We start from the raw sequence: 16091 nt of genomic DNA, 5'->3' as shown, positions 1-16091 counted from the left end.
ATCCTAGCTTAACTGATCATATTTTAAGCTGATGTATATATTTTACACTATATATTTTGCCACGAAAAAATAAAAACTTATACTCCTTGTTCTTTCTTTAAAGTTGAATGACTTGAACATTTTATATTTCTCTAAATTAAAATATTCTGTCAAATTACTTAAAGTTGATTTTTACCTGTGAATGATTTTCAAAGCTGACATTTCCCCCTCAGTTGCTCAGGGGCTCTCAAGAAAAAAGAAAAACTTTCCCCCCCTGGTCAAATGAAAAGGCAGATTTTTTTCCCCTTAAAGTTGATGTAATTTTCATTGTCTTATATTATGAAGATTAAGCTTTATATAGTCTAGATTCTTTTTTTAAAAAATTACATCAAAAGTGAAATTGCATATTTTTTAAAAATTTCTTTGAGAGGCACACATAGCTACAGGGCATTCCAACAGTGCATTCATTTTTAGGCAAACAACCCCTTTGAAGCCAACATATTTGTTTGCAACCAAGTAGCTATATATAAAACAATCATCGAAGAGATGGACATAAGGTTAACTTGCAAATGGTTGGTGTCACAGAGGCAGCCATTTGTGTTTAAAGGTGATAATCAGGAATTAAATTGAGCACTAGAAAAGATGTCAGATTATGAAGAAAAATGGGTTTGGGAAATTGTATTAAGAAAAAGATTTTAACTAGACTTATCATGGTGATAATTTTACAATATATACAAATATTGAATCATTATGTTGTACACCTGAAACTAACATAATGTTATGTCAATTATGCCGCAATTAGACAAGAAAAGAAAAAGAAATGAGCTGTATTAAGAAAAAGATGAAGGAAAAACCTGCTTGTGGACTTACAAGGGAAAGGCTAGAAAAATTTGGTAGACTAAGAATTTCTGTACAAATAGAAAATTTGAGCCAGCTCATCATATAATAAGATAGGGTTTTTTTTGCATAAACCAAAGAGAAAAGATGTCTTACTCTTATCTCCAATGCCATCTTCATGTTTTCTTCCACTGTCCTTTTCATTTTCGTCTTCTGAGTTTTCTACTTCCTGAATAACCATCCTTTTCCCTTTGGTTTGAGTCTCAGATGCAGGTTCAGAATTTTTCAGATCTCTTTCAACCTCTAACAAGGTTTTCTGAAACATAATTGCCACATTAAAGAAAAATTTTTCCTTTAGTAAAAAATATAACCATTCTTGCAGGTAAGAATATGAAGATATTAAAAAGTGAATAAAGATAACTAAGATAAAGCTTCTTATGGTGGTCTTTATTTTTCCTTCCAAACAACTTCACTGCTTTGTCTGATTAAAACTATACATGTCCCTGTAAAAAACTTAAAGCATAACAAGTATAAAAGAAGGAAGAAAAAAATCATCTGAAATCCTGACACTCAGATAAACTATTGACATTCTGATGATCATCTTCCTAGATGTATTTGTATGCATAAACACACACAGAGATGTCCAGTTTTATACAAATTAAACTATACTATACATGTTTTTTAAGAGTCATGTTGAAAGTTCTTTAATATTTTATGCCAACTAGAAATTTTAAAAAATATATCAAACCATTTTGCTTCCTTCCTCATGTTTAACACCTTACTGAGGTATAACTGACATAAACTGCACATACTTAAAGAGCACAAGTTTTAATAGATTTTGACAAAACAATAAACATATCCATCATTCACAAAATGTTTCTTCCTTTTTGTTATGCTTCCCTTTTGCTCATCCCTGCAACCACTGTTCTTTCTGTTACAATAGATTAGTTTGCATTTTCTAGTTTTTTTATATAAGTAGAATCATAATACATGTTCTCTTTTTGTCTGGCTTCTTTCACATTTAGCATAATTATTTTGAAATTTATCCATGTCGTCTTATGAACCTATTAGTTCATTCCCTTTTATTGTTCAGTAGTATTCTATTATATGCTTATAAAGCGATTTGTTTATCCATTCACCTATTGATGGACATTTTAGGCTGTTTTCAGTTTTTGGCAATTACAAATGAAGCCATTATAAACATTCATGCTTAAATCTTTGGACATATGCTTGTATTTTTCTTGGTGAATACTTGGAGTGGAATGACTGGGTCATGTAGTAGGCATATGATTGTTTTTTTTAACATTTTACCTGTATTCCAAAGCAGTGGGATTTTATATTCCCCAAAGTTTCAGTTCTCCCACATATCCACCAACACTTGGTATGGTCAACCATTTTCATTTTAGCTAACAGGTTTATAGTGGTATCTCTGGTGGTTTTATGTTTCTCTAGTGACTGATGCCATTGAGCATCTTTTCATGTGCTTATTTTCCATTCACATAACTTTTGGTGATGTGTCTGATCAAATATCTTGCTTATTTTTCATCAACCTGTTTTCTTATTATTGAGTTTTTAGAGTTCTGTATATATTCAGGATACAAGCCCTTTGTTGGTTACATGATTTGCAAATATTTTCCCCCAGTCTATGGCTTGTCTTTTTATTCTTCTGATAGAATAAATAAAAATTTTTGATGAAGCCCAATCATCAACTTTTTATGGATTATGCCTCTGTGTCATACCTAAGGAATATTTGTCTCATCCAAGGTCACAAAGATTTTCTCTTATGTTTTCTTCTAGAACTTTCATACTTCAAGTTTTATATTAAGGTATATGATCCACTTTGAGTTTATCTTTTCATATGGTTAAGGTAAAAAGGCATTTGGTTAAGGCCTAAAGTTAATATGTAAACATGAATTTATGTTGGATAGTAAAATTAAAGGTAGTTTTCCTTGTTTCAATTTTTTTTCTTTTAGAATATTATAATCCTAACTTTTTAATGAACATACCATTATAAAAAGGAAATACTATGGGGTCAAGATGTGTTCCTAAGCTGCACCCTAAACCTAATCCACTGAAATGCTGACTTGATTAATGCAGCTGATACAGTAGGGTCATCAGCTGCCTCTCAAAGAGTTAGATAACCTCAAAGGTATGTGGAAACAGTGACAACTTATTGGTGGAAGACAGTTCTCCATGGGTTTCCCATATTTCTGAGTGTATTGTAAGCAGAGGAACTAAACCACCTTTGTTCTAGACTTCTTTATTTCTTTGATATATCAACAGGAATTTAGTTCTCAGTTCTGAAGGCTGGGAAGTCCAAGTTTAAGGTGCTAGAAGATTTGGTTTCTGGTGAGGGTCTGCCTTCTGGTTCACAGACAGCTGTCTTCCTGCTCTGTCTGCACTTGGTGAAAGGGACCTAGATTATCTTTTTAAGGATGTTTGTACTGAGAACAGTCCTGGGAAACAGAATATTTCCCTTCAGAGGACAGAAGGTTTGTTTGCTTTCCAGCAAAATAATGTTTCCCTCTGGCACAGAGGTTTGGCAGATTTGCTTGTATCCCATTATAAAATATGGGTGTTGAATTTTCTAAATTTGGGATTCCTCAGCTGTGACACAAACCCACCAAGTGAGAAGCACCTATCTGGGCATTCTGCCATCTGCAGGGAACTTGGGGGCCAGGGTAATGGACATGAGCTTGAAGCTCATCAGCTTGCCGTGCCATGAGTAGCAAAGTCTTTTGTGCCTGACCCAGGAGTCTTGTACATTCTCTAGGCCACCTTGCTAATTTTCATGTAGGGTAAACTCTCAGGCCCTTCACAGCTCTTGACACCTACCTCTACTCTTTAGGCTTGAATACAGATCCCCTAAGTGCATATCTGAGTCAGTTTACTGTCAGGGATGCTATGCTTACCACGAAAATTAAGAAATAAACACTCTTTTATGGCCATCAGGTTCATGCTTAATCCTGCCTAGGAAAGTTCTACACCATTTGCATAATAAATTGAACTTGGCTCAAAGAAAAGAACTGCCTACAAAACTTCAGGAAAGAGAAAATTATTTGTCCTTCAGGAGTAGGTTTATGATTTTGGACAATTTAAGAGCCTGCTTTCTTCCACTTCAAATAGATGTTAACACTGGGAATGTCTGAGATGTACCTTTTTTTTTTTTTTAACATCCTTATTGGAGTATAATTGCTTTACAATGGTATGTTAGTTTCTGCTTTATAACAAAGTGAATCAGCTATACGTATACATATATCACCATATGTCTTCCCTCTTGCGACACCCTCCCACCCTCCCTATCCCACCTCTCTAGGTGGTCACAAAGCACTGAGCTGATCTCCCTGTGCTATGCACCTGCTTCCCACGAGCTATCGGATTTACATTTGGTAGTGTATATATGTCCATGCTACTCTCTCACTTTGTCCCAGCTTCCCCTTCCCCCTCCCCGTGTCCTCAAGTCCATTCTCTAGTAGGTCTGCGTCATTATTCCCGTCCTGCCCCTAGGTTCTTCATGACTTTTTTTTTTTTTTTTAGATTCCATATATATGAGTTAGCATATGGTATTTGTTTTTCTCTTTCTTACTTCACTCTGTATGACAGACTCTATGTTCATCCACCTCACTACAAATAATTCAATTTCGTTTCTTTTTATGGATGAGTAATATTCCATTGTATATACGTGCCACATCTTCTTTATCCATTCATGTGTCGATGGACACTTAGGTTGCTTCCATGTCCTAGCTCTTGTAAACAGAGCTGCAATGAACATTGTGGTACGTGACTGTTTTTTGAATTATGGTTTTCTCAGGGTATATGCCCAGTACTGGGATTGCTGGGTCGTATGGTAGTTCTATTTTTAGTTTTTTAAGGAACCTCCATACTGTTCTCCATAGTGGCTGTATCAGTTTACGTTCCCACCAACAGTGCAAGAGGTTTCCCTTTTCTCCACACCCTCTCCAGCATTTGTTCTTTGTAGATCTTCTGATGATGCCCATTCTAACTGGTGTGAGGTGACACCTCACTGTAAGTTTTAATTTGCATTTCCCTAATAATTACTGATGTTGGGCAGCTTCTCACGTGTTTCTTGGACATCTGTATGTCTTCTTTGGAGAAATGTCTATTTGGGACTTCTGCCCATTTTTGGATTGGGTTGTGTTTTTTTGATATTGAGCTGCATGAGCTGCTTGTAAATTTTGGAGATTAATCCTTTGTCAGTTGCTTCATTTGCAAATATTTCATCCCATTCTGAGGGTTGTCTTTTCGTCCTGTTTATGTTTTCCTTCCTGTGCAAAAGCTTTTAAGTTTCATTAGGTCCCATTTGTTTATTATTGTTTTTATTTCCATTTCTCTAGGAGGTGGGTCAAAAAGGATCTTGCTGTGATTTATGTCATACAGTGTTGTGCCTATGTTTTCCTCTACGAGTTTTATAGTGTCTGGACTTACATTTAGGTTTTTAATCCATTTTGAGTTTATTTTTGTGGCGTTAGGGAGTGTTCTAATTTCATTCTTTTACATGTAGCTGTCCAGTTTTCCCAGCACCACTTATTGAAGAGGCTGTCATTTCTCCTCTGTATATTCTTGCCTACTTTATCAAAAATAAGGTGACCATATGTGCTTGGGTTTATCTCTGGGCTTTCTATCCTGTTCCATAGATCTATATTTCTGTTTTTGTGCCAGTACCATACTGACTTGATTACTGTAGTGTTGTAGTATAGTCTGAAGTCAGGGAGCCTGATTCCTCCAGCTCCGTTTTTCTTTCTCAATATTGCTTTGGCTATACGGGATCTTTTGTGTTTCCATACAAATTGTGCAATTTTTTGTTCCGGTTCTCTGAAAAATGCCAGTGGTAGTGTGATAGGGATTGCATTGAATCCGTAGATTGCTTTGGGTAGTATAATCATTTTCACAATGTTGATTGTTCCAATCCAAGAACATGGTATATCTCTCCATCTACTTGTATCATCTTTAATTTCTTTATTCAGTGTCTTATAGTTTTCTGCATAGAGGTCTTTTGTCTCCTTACGTAGGTTTATTCCTAGGTGTGTTATTCTTTTTGTTGCAGTGGTAAGTGGGAGTGTTTCCATAATTTCACTTTCAAATTTTTCATCATTAGAGATTTCTGTGCATTAATTTTATATCCTGCTACTTTACCAAATTCATCAATTAGCTCTAGTAGTTTTCTGGTAGCATCTTTAGGATTCTCTATGTATAGTATCATGTCATCTGCAAACAATGACAGCTTTACTTCTTTTCCGATATGGATTCCTTTTATTTCTTTTTCTTCTCTGATTGCTGTGGCTAAAACTTACAAAATTATGCAGAATAATAGTGGTGAGGGTTGGCAACCTTGTCTTGTTCTGGATCTTAGTGGAAATGGTTCAGGTTTTCACCATTGAGGATGACGTTGGCTGTGGGTTTGTCATGTATGGCCTTTATTATGTTGAGATAAGTTCCCCCTATGCCTACTTTCTGGAGAGTTTTTATCATAAATGGGTGTTGAATTTTGTCAAAAGCTTTTTCTGAATCTGTTGAGATGATCCTATGGTTTTTCTCTTTCAATTTGTTAATGTGGTGTATCACATTGATTGATTTGCGTATATAGAAGAATCCTTGCATTCCTGTGAGAGCCCCACTTGATTGTGGTGTATGATCCTTTTAATGTGCTGTTGGATTCGGTTTGCTAGTATTTTGTTGAGGATTTTTGAATCTATGTTCATCAGTGATATTGGCCTGTAGTTTTCTTTCTTTGTGACATCTTTGTCTGGTTTTGGTATCAGGGTGATGGTGGCCTCATAGAATGAGTTTGGGAGTGTTCCTCCCTCTGCTATATTTTGGAAGAGTTTGAGAAGGATAGGTGTTAGCTCTTCTATAAATGTTTGATAGAATTTTCCTGTGAAGCCATGTGGTCCTGGGCTTTTGTTTGTTGGAAGATTTTTAATCACAGTTTCAATTTCAGTCCTTGTGATTGGTCTGTTTATATTTTCTATTTCTTCCTGTTTCAGTCTCAGAAGGTTGAGCTTTTCTATGAATTTGTCCATTTCTTCCAGGTTGTCCAGTTTATTGGCATATATTTCCCTGTAGTAATCTCTCATGATCCTTTGTATTTCTGCAGTGTCAGTTGTTACTTCTCCTTTTTCATTTCTAATTCTATTGATTTGGGTCTTCTCCCTTTTTTTCTTGATGAGTCTGGCTAATGGTTTATCAATTTACTTTATCTTCTCAAAGAACCAGCTTTAAGTTTTATTGATCTTTGGTATTGTTTCCTTCATTTCTTTTTCATTTATTTCTGATCTAATCTTTATGATTTCTTTCCTTCTGCTACCTTTGGGGGTTTTTGGTTCTCTTTTCTCTAATCGCTTTATGTGTAAAGTTAGGTTGTTTATTTGAGATGTTTCTTGTTTCTTAAGTAGTACTGTATTGCTATAAACTTCCCTCTTAGTACTGACTTTGCTGCATCCCACAGGTTTAGTGTCGTTTTGTTTTCATTGTCATTTGTTTCTAGGTATTTTTTGATTTCCACTTTGATCTCTCCAGTGATATCTTGGTTATTAACTAGTGTATTGTTTAGCCTCCATGTGTTTCTATTTTTTACAGATATTTTCCTGTAATTGATATCTAGTCTCATAGCGTTGTGGTCGGAAAAGTTACTTGATATGATTTCAATTTTCTTAAATTTACCAAGGCTTGATTTGTGACCCAAGATATGATCTGGGAGAATGTTCCATGAGCACTTGAGAAGAAAGTGTATTCTGTTGTTTTTGGATGGAATGTCCTATAAATATCAATTAAGTCCCTCTTGTTTAACGTATCATTTAAAGCTTGTGTTTCCTTGTTTCATTTTGCATGATCTGTCCATTGGTGAAAGTGGGGTGTTAAAGTCCCCTACTATGATTGTGTTACTGTCGATTTCCCCTTTTATGGCTGTTAGCATTTGCCTTATGTATTGAGGTGCTCCTAAGTTGGGTGCATAAATATTTACAGTTGTTATTTCTTCTCCTTGGATTGAGCCCTTGATCATTATGTACTGTCCTTCATCTCTGGTAATAGTCTTTATTTTAAAGTCTATTTTGTCTGATACAAGAATTGCTTCTCCAGCTTTCTTTTGATTTCCACTAGCATGGAATATCTTTTTCCATCCCCTTTCAGTATGTATGTGTCCCTAGGTCTGAAGTGGGTCTCTTGTAGACAGCATATGTAAAGGTCTTGTTTTTGTATGCATTCAGCCAGTCTGTGTCTTTTGGTGGGAGCATTTAATCCATTTACATTTAAGGTAATTATTGATATGTATGTTGCTATTACCATTTTCTAAATTTTTGTTGTTTGTTATTGTACGTCTTTTCCTTCTCCTGTGTTTCCTGCCTAGAGAAGTTTCTTGAGCATTTGTTGTATAGCTGGTTTGGTGGTGCTGTATTCTCTTAGGTTTTGCTTGTCTGTAAAGGTTTTAATTTCTCCATCAAATCTAAATGACATCCTTGCTGGGTAGAGTAATCTTGAGTGTAGGTTCTTCCCTTTCATCACTTTAAATATGTCCTGCCACTCCCTTCTGGCTTGCAGAGTTTCTGCTGAAAGATCAGCTGTTAACCTTATGGGGATTCCCTTGTATGTTATTTGTTGTTCTTCCTTTGCTGCTTTTAATATTTTTTCTTTGTTTTTAATTTTTGATAGTTTGATTAATATGTGTCTTGGTGTGTTTCTCCTTGAATTTATCCTGTATGGGAAACTCTGCGCTTCCTGGAGTTAATTGACTATTTCCTCTCCCATGTTAGAGAAGTTTTCAACTATAATCCCTTCAAATATTTTCTCAGACCCTTTCTTTTTCTCTTCTTCTTCTGGGACCCGTATAATTCAAGTGTTGGTGCGTTTAATGTTGTTCCAGAGGTCTCTGACACTGTCCACAATTCTTTCCATTCTTTTTTCTTTATTCTGCTCTGCAGTAGTTATTTCCACTCTTTTTTCTTCCAGGTCACTTATATGTTCTTCTGCCTCAGTTATTCTGCTATTGATTCCTTCTAGAGAATTTTTAATTTCATTCATTGTGTTGTTCATCATTGTTTGTTTGCTCTTTAGTTCTTCTAGGTCCTTGTTAAACGTTTCTTGTATTTTCTCCATTCTATTTCCAAGATTTTGCATCACCTTTACTACCACTATTCTGAATTGTTTTTCAGGTAGACTGCCTATTTCTTCATTCGTTTGGTCTGGTGGGTTTTTACCTTGCTCCTTCATCTGCTGTGTGTTTTTCTGTCTTCTCATTTTGCTTAACTTACTGTGTTTGGGGTCTCCATTTTGCAGGCTGTAGGTTCATATTTCCCATGGTGTCTACCCCCAGTGGCTATGGTTGGCTCAGTGGGTTGTGTAGGCTTCCAAGTGGAGGGGACTTGTGCCTGTCTTCTGGTGGATGAGGGTGGATCTTATCTTTCTGGTCGGCAGGTCTGCGTCTGGTGATGTGTTTTGGAGTGTCTGTGATCTTATTATGATTTTAGGCAGCCTTTCTGCTAATGGGTGGGGTTGTGTTCCTGCCTTGCTAGTTGTTTGGCACAGGGTATACAGCACTGTTGCTTGCTGGTTGTTGAGTGGAGCTGGGTCTTGGCACTGAGATGGAGATCTCAGGGAGATTTTCACTGTTTGATATTACATGGAGCTGGGAGGTCTGTGGTGGACCAATTTCCTGAACTCAGCTCTCCCACCTCAGAGGCACAGGCCTGACTCCCAGTCGGATCACCAAGATCCTGTCATCCACATGGCTCAGAATAAAAGGGAGAAAAAAAGAAAAACGGAAAGAAAAAAATAAAGTTTATTAAAATAAAAAATAATTTTTAAAAATAAAAACAAAATTTAAAAAGTAGTAATAAAAAAAAAGAAAGAGAGCAACAAACCAAAAAATAATTCCACCAATGAGAAGAGGCGCTAAAAACTATACTAAAAAGAAAACAAAAAACGGACAGAGAGAACCCTCGGAAAATGGTAAAAGCAAAGCTATACAGACAAAATCACTGAAGCATACACATACACACTCACAAAAAGAGAAAAAGGAAAAGAAATATATATATATATACACATATACATATATATATATATATATATGTGTATATATATATATATCGTTGCTTCCAAAGTCCACCCCCTCAATTTGGGATGATGCCTTGTCTATTTAGTTATTCCAGAGATGCAGGTACATCAAGTTGATTGTGGAGATTTAATCCACTGCTCCTGAGGCTGCTGGGTGAGATTTCCCTTTCTCTTCTTTGTCCGCACAGCTCCTGGGGTTCAGCTTTCGATTTTGCCCTGCCTCTGCGTGTAGATCGCCTGAGGGCATCTGTTCCTGCTCAGACAGGTCGGGGTTAAAGGAGCATCTGATTAGGGGGCTCTGGCTCACTAAGGCCGGGGGCGGCCCGGGTATGGAATGTGGGGCGAGCCCACAGTGGCAGAGGCCAGCATGATGTTGCAACAGCCTGAGGCGAACCGTGTGTTCTCCCAGGGAAGCTGTCCCTGGATCATGGGACCCTGGCAGTGGTGGGCTGCACAGGTTCCCGGGAGGCGAGGTGTGGATAATGACCTGTGCTTGCACACAGGCTTCTTGGTGGCTGCAGTAGCAGCCTTAGCGTCTCATGCTTGTCTTTGCAATCTGCGCTGATAGACGCAGCTCACACCCATCTCTGGATCTTGTTTCGGCAGTGCTCTGAATCCCCTTTCCTTGCACACCACGAAACAACGAGGCAAGAAGAAGTCTCTTGCCTCTTTGGTAGTTCCAGAGTTTTCCCCCCGGACTCCCAGCTAGCTGTGGCGCACTGGCCCCCTTCAGGCTGTGTTCACACAAGCCAACCCCAGTCCTCTCCCTAGGATCTGACCTCCGAAGCTGGAGCCTCAGCTCCCAGCCCCCACCTGCCCCGGCTGGTGAGCAGACAAGCCTCTCAGGCTGGTGAGTGCTGGTCAGCACTGATCCTCTGTGTGAATACCTCTCCGCTCTGCCCTCCGTACCCCTGTTGTTGCGCTCTCCTCCATGGCCCCAAAGATTCCCCGCTCCGTCACCCGCAGTCTCTGCCTGCGAAGGGGCTTCCTAGTGTGTAGAAACCTTTCTTCCTTCACAGCTCCCTCCCACTGTTGCAGGTTCTGTCCCTATTCTTTTGTCTCTGCTTTTTCTTTTCTCTTTTGCCCTACCCAGGTACATGCCGAGTTTCTTGCCTTTTGGGAGGTCTGGGTTCTTCTGCCAGCGTTCAGTAGGTGTTCTGTAGGAGTTGTTCCACACGTAGATGTATTTCTGATGTATTTGTGGGGAGGAAGGTGATCTCCACATCTTACTCTTCCGCCATCTTGAAGCTCCTCATACCTACTTCTTAAAGCTGTGTCCTAATCCTCAACATCATTTTTCCAGCAAGACTGTTATCATTTTAACATAAATACAGAAATAGCAAACTACAGAATTAGGTGAGGTATCACTTTCTGTACTTACTTTGGCCATGTCATTATCAGGTTCAACAGCCAGTACTTTATTCAAATCTTTTATAGCTTCCTGGAGCTTGTTTTGATGTTTATACGTAGTGGCACGGCGCAGAAGAGCTGAAAATATACCAAAATAAAAGACATACTTTAACATATGGCATTATGATTACAACACACTTTTCAAATGTAAGAATATATGTAGCATAGAACAGTTTAGAATGCAGTTGTGCAAACGACACCAACTTCCAACGACCTGGCCCTCTGGCCACGCCAGTCCCTACCAGCTCCTCCAAGGGCTGAGAGACTTGGTACCTCACCCCTCAGAGGCACCATGCTGTGCTACAATACTGGGAAGGTCTTCACTAAACAGTAACATGTTCCTCCTTATAATCATCACTAGTATTATTTCCACTTTATGAAAACTTAGAAAACCCTTCCTTTAAATTTAGTACATTACTGACCAGCACCTGACCCAGAATATGGGTTGTTAGTGAAATCTCTATAGCACAGGGAACTGAAGGAATCCTGGTGATTAAGTCAGCTAGGTTCAGAAATTCAATACTTTAGCAATTTGTATCAGGGTTTTTTTTTTTTTGGTAGGTTACAATATCTAATTTGATCATTTTATAATACTGAAATGAATGGCTTCCTAGTCTGATTGTTATTAATTATATAATGAGAGAATTTTGTGTAGTTAGACATGATTTTGAAAAGAATCAGTCTTGGTAATTCTGAAAAGTGAGACATTTATATCTGATTTATTTTAATACACTATTTTTTTTAGATTTTTTTTTTAATGTGGACCATTTTAAAAGTCTTTATTGAATTTGTTACAATATTGCTTCTATTTTATGTTTTGGTTTTTTGGCCACAGGCATGTAGGATCTTAGCTTCCCAACCAGGCATTGAACCCACACCCCCTGCATTGGAAGGCAAAGTCTTAACCACTGGACTGCCAGGGAAGTCCCAATACGCTATTTAAAAAATTTCACTAGTTTGATTTTAGTCCTAGAATGAGCCACAGAAATCTAGAGGATAGATCATTTTATCATAAGTGTAATCAAAATTGTAGCATAAGTACAAGTTTAGCTTTTACTATTACTACTCAGATTTCAGAAGGGATTGTCCATAAAGAAATATTCATGATATAACAATTACCATTTTAAAAAACTTTTTACTTTGGAAAATACTTTAGATTTACAGAAAGTTGCAAAGCTAATACAGATAGTTCTCATATACCTTCACCCAGCTTTCCCTAATGCTAACATCTTATATAACTATGGTATTTTTGCCAAAACTAAGAAAATAACATCGGTACAATACTGTTAACTAAACTACAGGCTTTCTTTGGATTTCACCAATTTCTCCACTAATGTCCTTTTTCTGTTCCAGGATGTAATCAAATACCACATTGCATTCAGAGCAATTATTTTTTGAGTAAAAAATAAAGTTTTGAAGAGGAAGATATTTATCCACTTAAGAAAACCTAAGACTCTTCAATGCTTTATGGCCATAGTGATGGCCATAGTGGCTTTGTCAAATTTTTTTTTAAATAGTGAAGATTCTGGTGCTTAAGGAATTATTCAGTCAAGGAAGAATGAAAAGAGAAGGCCATTTTACTGGCGGAAGAGTAGCACAGTGGTTGAATGTGGGCTCCTGATGTCTCATCCAGTGTTGAGTCCTGGCTCTGTCACTTACTAGCAGTGTGATCTTAGGTGAGTTGTTCAATCTCTCTATGCCTCAAAAGTGTGCTTTTGTAAAATGAGTGTGCTAATAACAGTACCTGCACATTTACTGAGCTGTTGTGAAGATTAATGGAGTTAATACATGTACTACATGGCACAGGGCCTGGCACAGTGATGATGTGGGCCCATCAGGAGATCGTAAAACCTTTACCAGGCACCTGCCTAAAGCTGGGAGCCCACCAGTACTCTGTGATAGAGACAACATACAGGCACAGGAGAACTCTACTGGGGAAAGGAGAGCAATCCATTATGATGACAGTTGGTCTGATGCACCGGGATACACCCTCAGCACAACCATGGTTTCTGCCCACCCATGTTTGTAGGCATGTGAAAAAAAATTAGTGTTATATTTATCTGAATCTGTAAGTGTTTAAAGAAATAAAATGAGTCTGTTATAATTTGTCACTTCCTTTTGGAATGACTCCCTGATAACAGAAAAGGAGAGTGGAGTCTGACTTGCATACTTCAGTCTTGGACCACAGCAAGGTGGTGCAGTCACTGAGACAGGAAATCAGAACAGAGGACAGGTGTTGGTGGAAAGAAGCAGTCAGTTTTAGACACATTTAATTTAAAATGTCTAAGGACATCTAGGTGGAAAAGCCCACAAAGCAGCTGGTAGAAAGTTCTAGAGCTCTGGTGTGGACTTATTGTATTATATTAATAAATATTTTTAAATCTATATTAAATTATACTTAAATTTATTTTTGAATAAAAAGATACAGTTCAATAAACCAGTCACAAAAAGATAAATACTGTATGATTCCATTCATATGACATACCTAAAATAATAAAATCATAAGAGACAGAAAGTAGACTGGTGGTTGCCAGAGGATGGGGTGGGTGGAGAGAATACAGAGTTGCTGTTTAATGGGTGCACTTTCAGATTTAAAAAGTTCTGGAGATGGATGGTAGTGATGACTGCACAAAAATATGAATGTACTTAATACCACTGAACTATTCATTTAAAAATGATTAAGATGGTAAATTTTATGTTATGTCAATTTTACCACAATAAAAAAAATCAAAAGAATAGAAAACACAAACCACAATTCAAATGCAAGTGTGAGATATTTCTTTTAAAACACATGTACACTTTATTCAATCAGTCATCTGGGATTATTAGCTATTTCAATGCAAATAATTAGGAACTTAAATTCCGAGTTAAACTTGAAATTAAAAGTAACTTGAGGGCTTCCCTGGTGGCGCAGTGGTTGAGAATCTGCCTGCTAATGCAGGGGACATGGGTTCGAGCCCTGGTCTGGGAGGATCCCACATGCCGCGGAGCAACTAGGCCCGTGAGCCACAACTACTGAGCCTGCGCGTCTGGAGCCTGTGCTCCGCAACAAGAGAGGCCGCGATAGTGAGAGGACTGCGCACCACGATGAAGAGTGGCCCCACTTGCCACAACTAGAGAAGGCCCTTGCACGGAAACAAAGACCAAACACAGCAAAAATAAATTATTAAACTCCTACCCCCAACATCAAAAAAAAAAAAAAGTAACTTGAGGAAGGTAATGATTCACATATAGAAATTTGAGTTTATTTGAAATATTTTTAGTGTAAATATAAGTGTCTACAAATGGTCTTTAACAGATCCTGTTGCAAATTTAAAGGTATTCTATGAACACTTTTACCCTTTAAGTTCCCAGGTTCTAACTCCAAGACCTTTTCACAATCCTGAAAAGCACTGTTCCAGTTCTGTAATTTGAGTTCCGCTTGAGCACGATTGTTATAGGCTGCTACCGTGGGAAGCACTGATATGCTCCTGTAAAAGACACACTTAATGGCAACAAGCAGATGATAGGAAAACATACGATAGAGAAACTCATCTAAAGTTGTAAGTAAAACAATCACTGCTCGTGTTATGGGTGCAATTGTGTCCCCGCAAATTCGTATGTTGAAGTCCTAACCCCCAGCACCTCAGAATGTAACTATACTTGGAGATAGTCTTTAAAGAGATAATTAAGTTAAAGTGAGGTCATGAGGGTGTTCCCTAATCCAATATGACTGGTGTCATTATAAGAAGATGAGATTAGGACACAGACATGCACAGAGGAAAGCTCACTTGAAGACACAGAGAGAAGATGGCCATCTAAAAGCCAAGGAGAGAGGAATCAGAAGAAAACAACCCTACAGACACCTTGATCTCAGACTTCTAACCTCCAGAGCTGTGAGAAAATACATTTCTGTTGTTTAAGCCACTCAGTCTGTGACAGTTTGTATGGCAACTCTAGCAAACGAATATGGCTTGCATCATCAATAATAACACACAATTCTATAAACATATTAAATCAATGTTTGGACAGATGCTTAAATATCCAGTTAAGAGATTTAAAGTTGACTCTGGCTTTAGAAGTGACATGATCACTTAAATACCCACAGATCTCTTAAAAACCCAGTTTAGTTAACATCAAATGTCAAATACATTTTTTTTTTTACTCTTTAGGGACAAGTTTCTAGTACAAAAAAAAGGAGCAATCAACCACAACTAATATCCTTTATTAAGATGTTAATGTGTTAACAGATACAAATTAATCTGTAATCTAAAAGTAAACAAATCTAAGGAAATGATCATAATTTTATCAAAGGAATTTAGTTGAAGGAAACAGAAGAGAGTAGTAGTAATTGAGGAATACAGATCTCAAGAGAGTAAATTTTGCTACATTAAGGGTATGAATGCAAAATAATTAATGAAAAGAAGAATTTTAAACCTACCTGGCTGTTGCTTAAAAAACTGATTTGGAATGCTGTAAAATAATGTATTTCTAGATATAGGACACATAAGGGTATCGGTGCACTAAATTTTCTAAATCCAGAAAAAAAAATGGGGAAGTCACAAAAAGTATCAATTTACTAAGATCATTAAAGATGAATATAAAGAAATTACACAGTTGGGTAGAGACCAAACATGGAAAATACATGTAAGAATAAATAACACGAGTACCTGACATTGAGTACTTCCCACATGCCAGGCACTAAACAGTCAACTCATTTAATCCTCATTATAATCCACAGAGGAGGCATTACTGCTCTTACGATTTTACAGATAAGAAAACAGATGTAACGGAAAGGTTAAGTAACATGCCCAAGG

General features: G+C 37.4%; 1 protein-coding gene across 1 annotated transcript in view; it reads right to left on the bottom strand.

Annotated features, from left to right (window-relative positions):
• SPAG1 (sperm associated antigen 1) overlaps positions 1-16091 on the bottom strand; it is a 99625-nt gene that overhangs the window by 55845 nt on the left and 27689 nt on the right. The window contains exons 8-10 of the mRNA XM_067017202.1: positions 14635-14765; positions 11267-11373; positions 973-1132 (exon numbers count right to left, since the gene is read on the bottom strand). Coding sequence (XP_066873303.1) covers positions 973-1132; positions 11267-11373; positions 14635-14765 — 398 coding nt within the window. The remainder of the gene's footprint in view (positions 1-972; positions 1133-11266; positions 11374-14634; positions 14766-16091) is intronic.

This window comes from Kogia breviceps, chromosome 17, assembly GCF_026419965.1.
Source record: "Kogia breviceps isolate mKogBre1 chromosome 17, mKogBre1 haplotype 1, whole genome shotgun sequence".
Lineage (NCBI taxonomy): Eukaryota > Metazoa > Chordata > Mammalia > Artiodactyla > Physeteridae > Kogia > Kogia breviceps.
Note: the sequence above shows the minus strand (reverse complement) of the source record. Positions and strands in the feature narration are given on the sequence as shown.